Source organism: Argopecten irradians, chromosome 6 (genome assembly GCF_041381155.1).
Source record: "Argopecten irradians isolate NY chromosome 6, Ai_NY, whole genome shotgun sequence".
Taxonomy (NCBI): domain Eukaryota; kingdom Metazoa; phylum Mollusca; class Bivalvia; order Pectinida; family Pectinidae; genus Argopecten; species Argopecten irradians.
Window position 1 is genome coordinate 16,337,740 of NC_091139.1, and position 12,969 is coordinate 16,350,708.

General features: G+C 32.9%; 1 protein-coding gene across 11 annotated transcripts in view; it reads right to left on the reverse strand.

Annotated features, from left to right (window-relative positions):
• Nucleotides 1–2,388: 2,388 nt before the first annotated feature.
• LOC138325147 (cell death abnormality protein 1-like) overlaps nt 2,389–12,969 on the reverse strand; it is a 36,892-nt gene continuing 26,311 nt past the window's right edge. For 3 of the 11 annotated variants that reach the window (XM_069270607.1, XM_069270608.1, XM_069270610.1), the window contains 4 exons: nt 12,763–12,855; nt 11,534–11,629; nt 9,437–9,733; nt 2,396–5,897 (listed from right to left, as the gene is read on the reverse strand). In XM_069270607.1, the coding sequence (XP_069126708.1) occupies nt 5,719–5,897; nt 9,437–9,733; nt 11,534–11,629; nt 12,763–12,855 (665 nt within the window). In that variant the 3' untranslated portion in view covers nt 2,396–5,718. Of the gene's footprint in view, nt 5,898–9,436; nt 9,734–11,533; nt 11,630–12,762; nt 12,856–12,969 lie in introns of all 11 variants that reach the window. The other 8 variants (XM_069270611.1, XM_069270615.1, XM_069270612.1 and 5 more) reach the window with 8 other exon arrangements.

Sequence of the window (12,969 nt, forward strand, 5' to 3'; positions counted from 1 at the left end):
TACAATGGTTTGATGATTATTTGGCGGGAGGAAAACGGATCGTGCCGTGCGCAAGCTTTTATATAGTTCGTCAATGATTAGAATACTGTTGAAGCAACTATGAAAAATTGAATTAAAAAAGGTGTATAAATATTCCTAATTACATTGTATAATAAATTGATATTTGCCGTCTGGTATACATATGTTTCCTTGAATCACAACCTCTTTGTTGGTGGAAACAGACACTTTCTGTGCCACGGTAATCTGGTTACATCCCACATCAACTAACTTCGAGTTAACGAGGTTTGACTCTATATATGAATGAGTATATCGAACGAATTCTTGACAATTAAGGTATTTAAGAAATAGACTTTTATTTTGTTGATGTTATGAGGGTATAATGATAATGGTGCACGTGTAAATTATTTAACCCCGGCGAACCCGAACAGTTTTTCACGTAAATACATGTTATTTATTATCGCGACAGATGCATATTTTTTATTAAAATACTCATATTTTGTTCTCTCCCGTCATTGTCAACGAATTCGATTGAGCAGCTAATTGGGATCGAGTCATTCATATGTTCCCACCTAAAGTGGGGTCATGACCCCACGTTGCTCCGCCAGTGACTATTCCCGTTCAATAGAATCGCCGCATGTGTTGTACTATCATTATACACTGATAATGATAAAACTAGAAAGCATAGTTATTGAGTCCATGTCAGAGCAAACTGTAAATATTTCCTTTTAAGATGTGATTCTAGTTGACAATTAGTTCAATCCTGGTTCAAAGAATGTTTTGGATTTTGAAATTGTTTCAACAATATACCTTTATTTTTTTTTAAGATTTTTGAAATAAGACTTTAAAGAAATGGCGGTGCATTTTTATGAAATACATGCATTTATGTCCATTTAAATCATCACTGCAATGACATTGTGTCTGGCCCAGGATCAATATGCAGGGTGTCTCATAAATTAGGTTACACTTTCAAAATGTTATTACTTTTGACATACATGACCAACAAAAAAAGATATTTTGGTATATGAAAGCATTCAATCAAACGTTCTATCATATGCTTATTATAAAATAATAATTTTATTCTGCTGCAAATAATTGACGTCATTATGACGTCATCACATTTAAGATATTGGTACATCAAGAGGACATTCTACAGGCACTATGAAATGTTTTATACTTTGTAAAACAGTGTTTTTGGTCATGTAATGCCCCAGTTCTCAAGAACTCAAATCTTTTCTGTGTGAGTATTACCAGACGTACAGAAAGTAATCACCATCACCAGAAATTATTGTCCAATGCATTGATTAGGCATTATAAAATAAGAACAAATCTTCAATGCTATTGTTCAAAGGTTGCTCAAATATCAAGGATAAGGTCGTTTTTACCGGATTTGTTTAAAAATGTGTGCTTTGTGAAAACCGTTGCTAAGATTACCTACATTTTCAAGCTGTTTTGTTAATCAAAATATAAAATGCATGATTGCAGGCTTTTTGAAGATAAAGTCCTGGTGATTTATGTGCTGTATTAAAGAAAATATTGAACTTTGAAAGTGTAACAAAATTTATTGGAAACCTGTATATATTAGTTAATTAAATGACTTTCATTCCCGTAAAAATTCATCTGACACACGTCAGGCTCACAGTAATAAGGTGACATGCTCTCAATGCTCGCACTGGTACGATGTCATACTAATGATACATCTATGTGGCATAACATAAACCACCTAACGTTACACATATATTGAATATCTAATATTCTTTTCAATGCATATTACGCGGTAACAAACTCATAAACTATAGTCAAGTAAAAAAAATCTGGAGATGAAATAATGTGTTAAAATGTTGAATTTATATATCAGAGAGGAGTAATAGGTAATTTAGGTTGTGGTACCTTACCAATAGAGATTGAACTGAGAGGGTATGCAAAGTCTTAAATACCTGTTAGGGAAACAATTTATAAACTATACCATTTACAACAAATTGAAGCTAAGTAATAAAAGGTATTGTTTATGAAAACCTAAGAAATGACTTATTGAACGCAGTATATGATAAATACCAAAACGTTAATTTGGATATAACCACGAACAGTTCTTACACAATATGCGTAATGATGATGCTCAAAGACTATCAAATTTTATCAATGTATTGAAAGATTCATATCTAGCCTATGTGTTCTTTTTCCAATATACATGTATAGCTGTACGTCTATGATACATTATGTGTGGGCATGTATGTGTAAAGCACATGCATGCATGTTAATATGTAAAAAGTAGACAAGGAGATATATTTGATTATTGTTATATGGCAGTAGTGCTCATGGGCAATAAATTCTATATCATTTTTAAAAAAGATATTGTATATCATAAGAGGCTTGTGTCCCTTATGCCCAAGAGGCAGCGTGCAGAATATTTTATACTTTATAGGACATCCTGTATATATAAGTTGATTAAATGACTTGTTTTTCGCTCTCGTAAAAAATCATCGTGACACACGTCAGGCTCACAGTAATAAGGTGACATGCTCTCAATGCTCGCACTGGTACGATGTCATATTGATGAAACATCTATGTGGTATAATGTGGTATTAGGTGGTATACGTAAACCACCTAACATTACAGATATAAAGAATATCTAATATTCTTTTCAGTGCATATTATATAAATGACACTGCAGACATATGTTGATGGCAGGATGTATCGATGGTTTTCATGGAATACGTGTTCCAAGACCTGTCTCCGGGAGAATGGTCTCTGTCTATGTAAGACTATGTGTGCATGTGCATTAACAAAGGCATTTAACGATTGCTTAGATATGTGTTTATCCTGTACTATCCGGCATACTGACCAATAACTTCTGCCGGATAAACTTTATCTGTCATAACGAACTGCATACCCGTCAATACTAGGGAGGTCAACTGTCTATAAAAACATAAATTGATCTTTTCATACTGCAGCATATTTTATTATGATTTATGAACGATGTTCTTTACATTGAACAACAACAGCAATAATAACAAAATACAATGTTTATAAGTTTTGCACAATGTCAAGATTTATCTGCTTTAAAATATGTTGGAAACTGCACAGATGTGGGTGTTTGAAGATGTTCAATCGCCGACAAAGCATAAACGATACTGATCATTTGAACAACAATTGATTTTTACTCATGTAAATTACGTAATTAACACAAGCGTAATATTTTTGCTTTTGGTGGGTGCGAAATCAGTACTTCATTTCATATAGGGCATAGTGCCATGGACTTTTTTCTGGACGCAAATAATATATTTTTTTATATTTCTATCTTGAAGTAAAATAAAAAATCTCAAACTTTTCAATGGTGGCAATGGTGAAAGGAAAGTAACTTTTGTAACTGAAGAAAAAACTAATTCGTCTTCTGTTTTTATAGAGGAAGAATACCAGTTGTCAATGGTGTAGCAATTTTAAGAAGCAATATCACCTTCATTAACTAATATGAAGTCTGAATCAGACTAAAATATATTAGTATATCGTTCTTTACCCGCGTCATTTCGGTATCTCGAAACCGACCTATTGCTTGTAGTTGTTACAACGACAGTGAACTGATAAATATACCACCATTACGATATAGTGAACTGACGAAAGGCAAGTGAATTTATGCCGTGGAATAGCGTCCGTTGTCCGTCCGTCCCCCCGTCCAACACAACTACATGTTCTTCTCCAAAAGTAGTACCTATGGAATTGGTCATAATTAATTTAAGACTTGACAAATGACCAAAAGTATCTATCCTTTTTTATTGTAAATGATTATACATACGACAAATAAGATAAAGATATGATAAATAATATATAAAATATTTAAACAAGTATACATTGTACTGCAAATAATTGAAAATGAAGTATCGTTAAAAAATCACAAAACTATCAATAACATTTCGCAGTTATGAACATTACCAAACAGCTGCCGGTGAGCTTTCATGGTCGATGGTCTCTCTGTATATTTCAATGGTTACTTCAATACTTTATTGGAATTCCTCAAACACATAATATAATATACATATAACTAATATGGTCAAATACAAGCAGACATATTTGCAAAAATATTTGCATTTGATAAAAAAATGTTTGGAATACCAAATAATGGTGTAAATGTTTTCTAGTTGCCTATAAAAACTCCTCAAATATTGGTCCACAAAAGATAGGAAGGACCTCTTTTAATACTAAAAAAAAGATTTAAGTTTTCAGAACTTTCTACATATTTATAATGATAGATAATAATCATATAGTTAAAAAGGACTTTGAGTTAAACTCACTTGAAGTTGGTTATATTATGAATGATAAGCAGCTAACTGTAAAACAAAAACAATGCCAAAGACTACTGAACGATTGGGAGAGAAAGATAAAAACCATAGGTAGCAAAACAACGATACAAGAAATCATAACGCGGTAACAAACTATAGTCAATACAAAATCTAAAGATGATTTAATGTGTTAAAATGGTGAATGTATAGAACAGAGAGAAATAATAGGAAATTTAGGTTGTGGAACCTTACCAATAGAGATTGAACTGGAAGGGTATGCCACGCCTTAAATACCTGTTAGGGAATCAATTTATAAACTATATCATTTACAGCAAACTGAAGCTCAGCAATAAAATATATTGTTTATAAAAAACCTAGGAAATGACTTATTGAATTTAGTATATGATTAATACCAAAACGTTAATTTGTATATAATCACGAACAGTTCTCACACAATATGCGTAATGATGATGCTCAAAGACTATAAAATGTTATCAATGTATAAAAGGATTTATATCTAGCCTATGTTTTCTTTTTTCAATATATAGCTGTACGTCTATGATACAATATGTGTGGGAAGGTATGTGTAATGCACATGTATGTATGTTAATATGTAAAAGTAGATATACAGATATATTTGTGTATTGGCATATACGCAGTAATGATCATAGGCAATCAATTCTATATCGTTTTTAGAAAATAAATTGTATAGCATAAGAGGCGTGTGTCTCATATGCCCAAGAGGCTGCGTGCAAAATATTTTATACTATTCATGTAACAATTAATTCTTATTTGTTTTAATACTAAATCCAACTTTCTACTCGACAGATACTTTTTCATCATTCTACTCTGAAGAAAAAATCTGAGAATAGCGCGAAAACTCGACGTAATCGCGACATTGACGTCGCATATTGATTTAGAAAAGAATAATCCATTGGCAAATTAAAGAATCATTTAAACGTATTAAATGGTTTCATGTTGTCTGAGAAATTAATTATAAAAATTAATGTTACAGTTTTAAAATTAATTGGGTTATGACATTTTTTTGTAAGAATCAGCTACGGATACGCATAATCCGATGAGGTTGCAAAATAGTGACATAAATTCTGAAATAACATTGTATCTTATACACTTACAATGCGTTATATGCATTTTAATGTATCTCCTACATTTTTAAAGTAATATATTATACGACTTTGGTACATGGCACCTAAATAAGAATTAACAATTTTAATGCTACTGTTTACTTACTTGTGCAGCTATATAACAAAATAACCATTTTTGTACCACGGCCCAAAAACTTCCATGTATCAAAACTCTAGTTAACTAGTTTTACAAACATGTATGATAATCATCTTAAGCTATCAACATGATAATTATCTCCAGCTAGCATAAAGTCAAGATAAAACAATAAAGAATATTCTAAGCTCCTGAAATTATACTCCACTTATAGATGAGTTGTAATCTTGTCGCTGTCGATCCTTTGCCCCGGTTCCAGGTATAAAGGCTCGTATTCTCTCTGCTTTGTTTCAAGTATTGCTTCATAACTTCCATGAATAATAGATTTCTGCTGGGGAAATGTATTTTGTATTGCTTCGTTTAGAGCTATGTCGTCGTATGCATGATCTGGAACATGAAGGAGAACAAACGATTCTTATCAATCCTTTGCCTTACGAATTTGGTTCATATAATGTTTTTGCCATCTTTGCATATTACAGAGTTGGCTCGCTTGTGGGTAGTTATCAATCGTTACGTATATATTTTGTGACAATTCACATCGTTTTTCCGTAAAGTATGACGCTAGTAAATACATGACGTCAAGATCAGTACCTAACGTCATCGTACCCCATTTGGTACAAATTTGACATATGTTTTGCGATATTTTCAATATGCATTCCTTGTGATTTAATGTATGTCAGTTTCTGACAAGGACTGCCCCTGGGCTGTACGTCCACAGTAAAAAAAATATCCTCGTAACTGCGAGCTAAAAATAGACCGGTTTTGCGAGCTAAAAATAGACCGGTTTTATTCCTCACTACGTCACTTCCGGTTTTGATACAGCGAGCGGACCCCTTTTGGTACACGGGACATTTTGCTTTGAGATTCTTGATTGGTATGCTGAAATTTTAATTTATGCACTTTAATCGAAATATTGATTCCTAAACAAAGTTTTCAGAAATGCAGAATTTATCATACCTGTTTAAGAATTATAAATATATATGTATTATATTTTATAACATTGCAACTTTAAATCAAGAATACAACAACCCTTTTAATGTAAATAGAAAAGATGGAGAGAGAGAGAATAAATGAAATATTTTTGAGCAATGTCTTCTATATAATGAAAGATCAAGGTTGTACATGTAAGTTCAATGTTATATTTTTTCCATGACTGCATGTGATTTTAAATGCCCATGATGATCCTCAACACTGATCCAGTTTATTGCTGTTTTTGTGTAATGAACTCTATTAACTATGAAATAGTATTTGGCTGCAAATCTGGATTAAGTCATTTTATAATTTTGAGAAACCATTTTAAAAAAATCTACTGAGTTACTGCTTACATGTAAGTTTCATGTATCTGTACTGAGTACATTTGTATGTCATTGTCTTGGGGAAATGTCACTGGTCTGTTGGTTGATTATCTCATTTGATTTAAGACAAAGGTACATTCATATGGTGTACATGTAGATTATCTTAAAATCTTAGTGATTAATAAACAAAAAAGTAATAATTGACACCATCACACAATAATTATATAGATATATATATCCTTGCTATAAATCCAGATCATTAAACCCCCAACCGAGCACCTGGCCTGGTAGATCGTTTTAGTCAGCAACGTTGAGGCATGCGCATTGGTAGTAAAAACAAAAATGGCGAAGCAGGATGTTTGAATTGCGGTGCTATACTCAGAAAAGTGGCGTATGTGCGCTAATAAAAGGGGTATCGTTATGGAAATGATATCCGAAGAATTTTAGTGATATAGAGATTCATTTAATGCGTTTACTTTTGATGAAAACGAATAAAAATGTAGCATAAAATAGTCGTCGAATGGCTCTACGGCGCCAACTGCTAACATTAACGGCCCTTTCGCCCATTTCGATGTAGGCGTATAGGAATATAATCTAGACGATCGAAGTCAAATTTGAGCTTAAATTGTCATTTTATACTTGTATTTTCATATCACAATAGTATAAATAACAAAACACAGTAACTAGGATTTTAGAGAGGGAAAACCCGAATTTTGTACCAAAAGGGGTCGTGTACCAAATGGGGTATGGTCACGTTACCCGCAAGAGCAGTTATCTCTGTAATATTCAAATACAGAATAATGTATTTAAAATAGCACACACAAATTGTAGCGGTTTGAAGTAGTATACACGTATTTCAAGCGAAATATTGAATTCCCTCAGTAGGATATTATGAACCGGCTATGATTGCACAGTTGATTTTTATTTGCAAGAATATAACTTGTTTAATTACCAATAACATAGTCACTGATGTATAGAAACACGCAACCATTAATTCTAATTAGTATACAAAATGTAAATATGTATTGTTATATTATTTGGTCAAAGAAGTAATGAAAAAAGAAGTCATTTCTAGGATGTTTCACAATCATAGCCGAATCGGATGTATGTATACCGTACAGCAATTCGCTGGCGAATATTTAAGGGATTTGGACCAAAAATTAGAAAAAATACATTTTTGTGGATCAGAATTACTCGACCAATGTGGGGACCCGCGGAATCGCAAAAATAACGCGAAAACATCCAGCTATATGTTTTTTTTTTTTTGCTTATCACCGATTGGCAACAAAACGGTCCAATTTGTAACCCACATGTCAGTGCTATAGTTGAATTCGCGCAAGGATGAACGCGTGCAAGGCGCTAAATTTAGGACATTTTTAATACTATTATGATGTTGGAGAATCACCGTACTAATCATTTCAATAAGTGTCAGTTCGAAAGGTCAGTATGTGTACATATTGTACCACCTTGTTTAAGTAGGTACTTATCAATAGTCTAAAAATAACTGAGTGAGTGGCATGTGTTTAGAGACAGCATTGGCTGAAACCTGTCATTGTCAATTCTGTGTAGGCTTTACAATTTAAGGATACATGTATAACAGACAGAGATTCTGTCCTCGAATAGTCAGGTTGTTATCATCGCAAGGAACAAACACTTTCACTCCTGAACCGGAATTGATAACGTTTTTGCATGTTACTTGAGTGCCATTCTTATTGAGCTTATTGCTATTGTGTTTGATGTATTATATTTGAATTATTGAACTAAAGAACTGCTTCATTTATCTGACTGACTGCATTTTTGTACACAAGTAGTGAATTCAGCAGTTACTTTATTTAAAAAAAAGTTGTACTCAGTAAATATTATATCATGCTGATGAATATGGCTAAATTAACATCGGTCAACGCGTATGAAATCCTAAATTCATTATTTTTGCTACCAATATATTTCGTTGACTTTTTACATTACATACCATATTTTAATTAAAATGATACCATTAAAATAATGGTAGGAGACGTGCATAAGTCCTAAAACATCGTAATTTGACAAAACCAAAAATAGGCTTATGAATAAAAAAATTAAAATGCTAGCTACATTGTAAACAAATCCGTTGAAGCCGGCCAGCATGCTTATGTAATTATTTTGAAAATGGGATCGAATGTGCAAACATTCCGTTACCATCCCTTAGTGTATCGATGCATATGGATAAAGACAATGATATACAATGCAATTTTGCACATTCTGATAACGTATAGTTTGTTTACATGCTGTGTGGACACTGTCCAACAACAAGTTACGTTACATACGCTGTACATCTAGATTAATAAAAACACACGTTCGTCGCGACGAAGGCCTTATATCTACAGAAAATAAGGTAACTGACATCAGTAACGATACAGTGTTGGCAGTAGTTCTATCCTACAAGTGTTTCATTTGTATAAACAAATAAAATTAGATCAGTTTGATGAAGTATATATATTGGATTACCTGATAAAAGAGCTCTGAATAGTTTATATAATTTGTTGTTCACGCTTTATGACAGTATAAACAAACATGTATGAAAAGTATGAAAAGAACTTTGAAAAAAGTATTGATTTTCATCGAGAGAAATGTACGTAGAATATATATATATACCCATGCTAGTCTGTTGTAAGTTCGAATCTGGCACACTCGTATCTGTAATTGGATCAAGATACATTTCGTATTGATACATTGATTGGATAGTCGAGGTAGGCCCACTTGTACCTATGCTTCTCTGCTGTATTTCCGACTCTGGTATACTCTTACTTGTTTGGCAACACGAAATAGGCCTATATTTACGCCTGGCCAACAGGATGACCGCCACGACCAGAACACAAATGACCATTCCACAACCAGCTCCAACTGCGATGGCAAGTACGTTAACATCATCTGCTTGAGGGTGTATCATATCTAAAATTTATTTTAGTAAATAAAAATAAAGTCAATGACAGGGTCATGATAATAATAAGATATGTAGTCAAACCTGCCTTAACGACTACATATGTATAAAGACCACTTTACTCTTCATCTCAATTTGTCAATTTCAGTATAATTTGACCTGTGTATTTTGTGTATAAAGACCATATTTGCCTGGTCTTATTGGCGGTCTTTATAGACAGGTTTGACTTGTCTAAATTTGGAGTTAATTGAAAAGTCGGCCCCAGCAAAATCTTAAACTTTGTTTGCATCGTCGCTTATTTTACTTTTATAAAATGTTCGTTACTCTTTAATTGAAATATTATCGTCGCTGCAACAACGTCACCAGCGGATGGTACATATACATAATGATGATGATAATTTATAATGTTCAAGAAAACAAGATGCAAATTACCTATCATTATATGTACAGTAATTTTCACTTCTAGTTCACGGTTCGATAAGATGTTGCGTCATATGGTAATCTAAGTAAACTTTTGATAATTACTTAGTTTGCACATATGACAGATTTGCTTTGATTTCATAACAAATTAAAAGCCGTGTTCGATCTTGGTTTCAAGACTGGTCCTTAGGCTGCACAGACAATATTTTGATCGTCAGTACTCAGGTGACAGTTGCAATGAAATGTAAACAAAGTTTCCTCGTCATAAGTTATCAGATCCAATTATATATATATTCGGAATCAAAACAGAATATAAAATCAAGAATTATTACAGTAATAGACAATAAGATGGATCGCTGGTTGAAGCTACAATCGGGGGCTCCTCAGGAATTTTCGGGGGAAATTCCATAGCTCCTTGTACATCAATATATGTATACGATCACTCTTCTCACCTTAATATATATTCTAGGAGCTTCTAAACGAACTATAGGTTAACAGATCACTACAGTTTTCCAGAAAGAAAGAAAAAACATTATTCCAAACATTATCATCAGCTTTATCTCCCTTCTTTGCATTAAAACACAGTAGATATAGGCTTAACTTTTTCTTACACATATGAACGAACACCATGAAAATACTTGTCTGTCCTCCGTACCAGAAAAGTAAAGTCATAACTATGAAGAATTTAGTCTCCGGGTCTATATCGCGTTCGTAGACCAATACATCCATGACATACATTCAGTAGCTCAGCGGTCATACCATCGATAGGCTATAGGTATCACAGTAGTTTTCTGTGGTTGAAAATCAAATCTGGCGGCTCGATCCACTTCGGACTGCCTACATAGTATTTACGCTGACAACGATACATATAGTCGTTCCGCCCCGATTATCTCCATTTTTTTTACTTTTTTAATGGAATTTTTTGTTATATGATCAAATATTCAAATTGAAGAAAAAACAACATATTTTAAAAGTAATTGAAAAGTGATGTTGTTAGTTTTTCAATCGAACGGCAGCTGTAAAGTCTAACATTCGGAACTACATTTTGTTTATTTTCATTCACCCTGACAGTAAATACCCAACTTAGCAACCAACATCGTTTTAAATATGACTACGAACATGTTAAAGTAAAAGTTTTTGTAAATATATAGATTAAACAGTGTTTTATTGCTTTAAAGGTAGTATGAACGCAATTGGATACAGACATATTCTTAATATAGTGCTAACGAAATTGTATAGAAAATAAATAAATATTTGTTTATTTTAAAATGGTAACCCAAAAATCATTATTAATTTGAAAACAAATATGCCCCCCAAAAATTGTTAATATTGAAATAATAATGTACTTGCATCGTACCATTTAACAAAAGTAGATTTAAACTTTTATTTACCTATACAGCGACCATTCTCCTGGCGACAAATGGTTTGTATACAGTGGTCAGGACACGTCTTGTTGCAGTTATCTCCATGGTACCCTTCCACACAACCTGTCACAGAACATATTTATTTAAATTATTTATTTTGATATCCATTACCTATTGTAACCCCTTTATTTTCGCGATACACATAATTTTGCGTAATTTTGCGGGAGTACTCGATCGCGATTTGTATTCGAAAAGATGTTGAAAATAACGAAGCGAAATATTGTATACCCGAAAATAAGTCGGTGTTCCATATATCTGCATAAAGATGCATAAATCATACTCATCAATTCAACAATAATTGGTGTTTATTCGTTTATGTATATGTCTATTTAAAACAAAAAAAAATCAATAGAATGATTTATTTTGCCTTTGGTGCGTTCACAGTTTTGTCAGAATGTAATTAATTATTTACAATATTTTTATTTTAAAAGTAAAATTAGAAGCTCAAACTTTTCAATAGTGGTAATGGTGTAAGGTAAGTAACTTTTGTCACTGAAAACAAATACTAAATCGTCTACTCTTGCTTTTTTATTGAGAAAAAATACTATTTGTCAGCGATGGAGCATCTTAAAAGTCGAGAATGAAATTCGCTCTCTATTTTATGAATATCTTATCTGCATTTGTCTCAAATTTCAAATCAGCAAAAAAATTATTTGCAGTATATGACAAATTGCGCGCGCTAACCTTTTGAACATGAAGACAATTACGTGACTTCATGACTTTATGCGGTGTGACCGTGGCGTGCTTTGTCGATGACGTCATCGATAATGATGTGCAGACGATGGAACAATGTTCATGTCGTGGTGAAAATGCTTCTTTTTAGGCTATTATATGTTCTTTTTTCTTTTGTATATAGGAGAAAAAGAAGCATTCCCTTCCTATGAAGGTGTGACAACAAAATCACAACTCTCGCGGGAATTCCTGAATGTCCAGCCCTCGGCAAGCCTCGGGTTGGACGTTCATGATTTACCCCTCGGGTTGTGATGTTGTTGTCACATCCTCTAGGTAGGTAAATATTCTATTAGTCAATTATAAGTACAGTAAAACCAAATGACTACATCGCGAAATTCATTCTCTGCGAAAACGTGATCAGACATGAAAACGGGAATTTCAGTCGCCGCTTAAATAACGTTGATTTACAGTAATCTGAAAAAATGGACATCTTTTCGATGTTTGATTAATCTTAATACTTATACCTGTACAAAATCCGCTATTTCTGTCACATTTGTCTCGACAGAGTAATGGACAATTCTGAATACAATGTGGTCCATAAAATCCAGTCACACAATCTGTAATTTATTAACATACAGTTCTTTTCACTTATGCCTTGTATGTTAATCATCGAATCGCGCAAATACTAAAGAGATACAATTCAACGCTAAAATATTTCGTTTGTATAACCA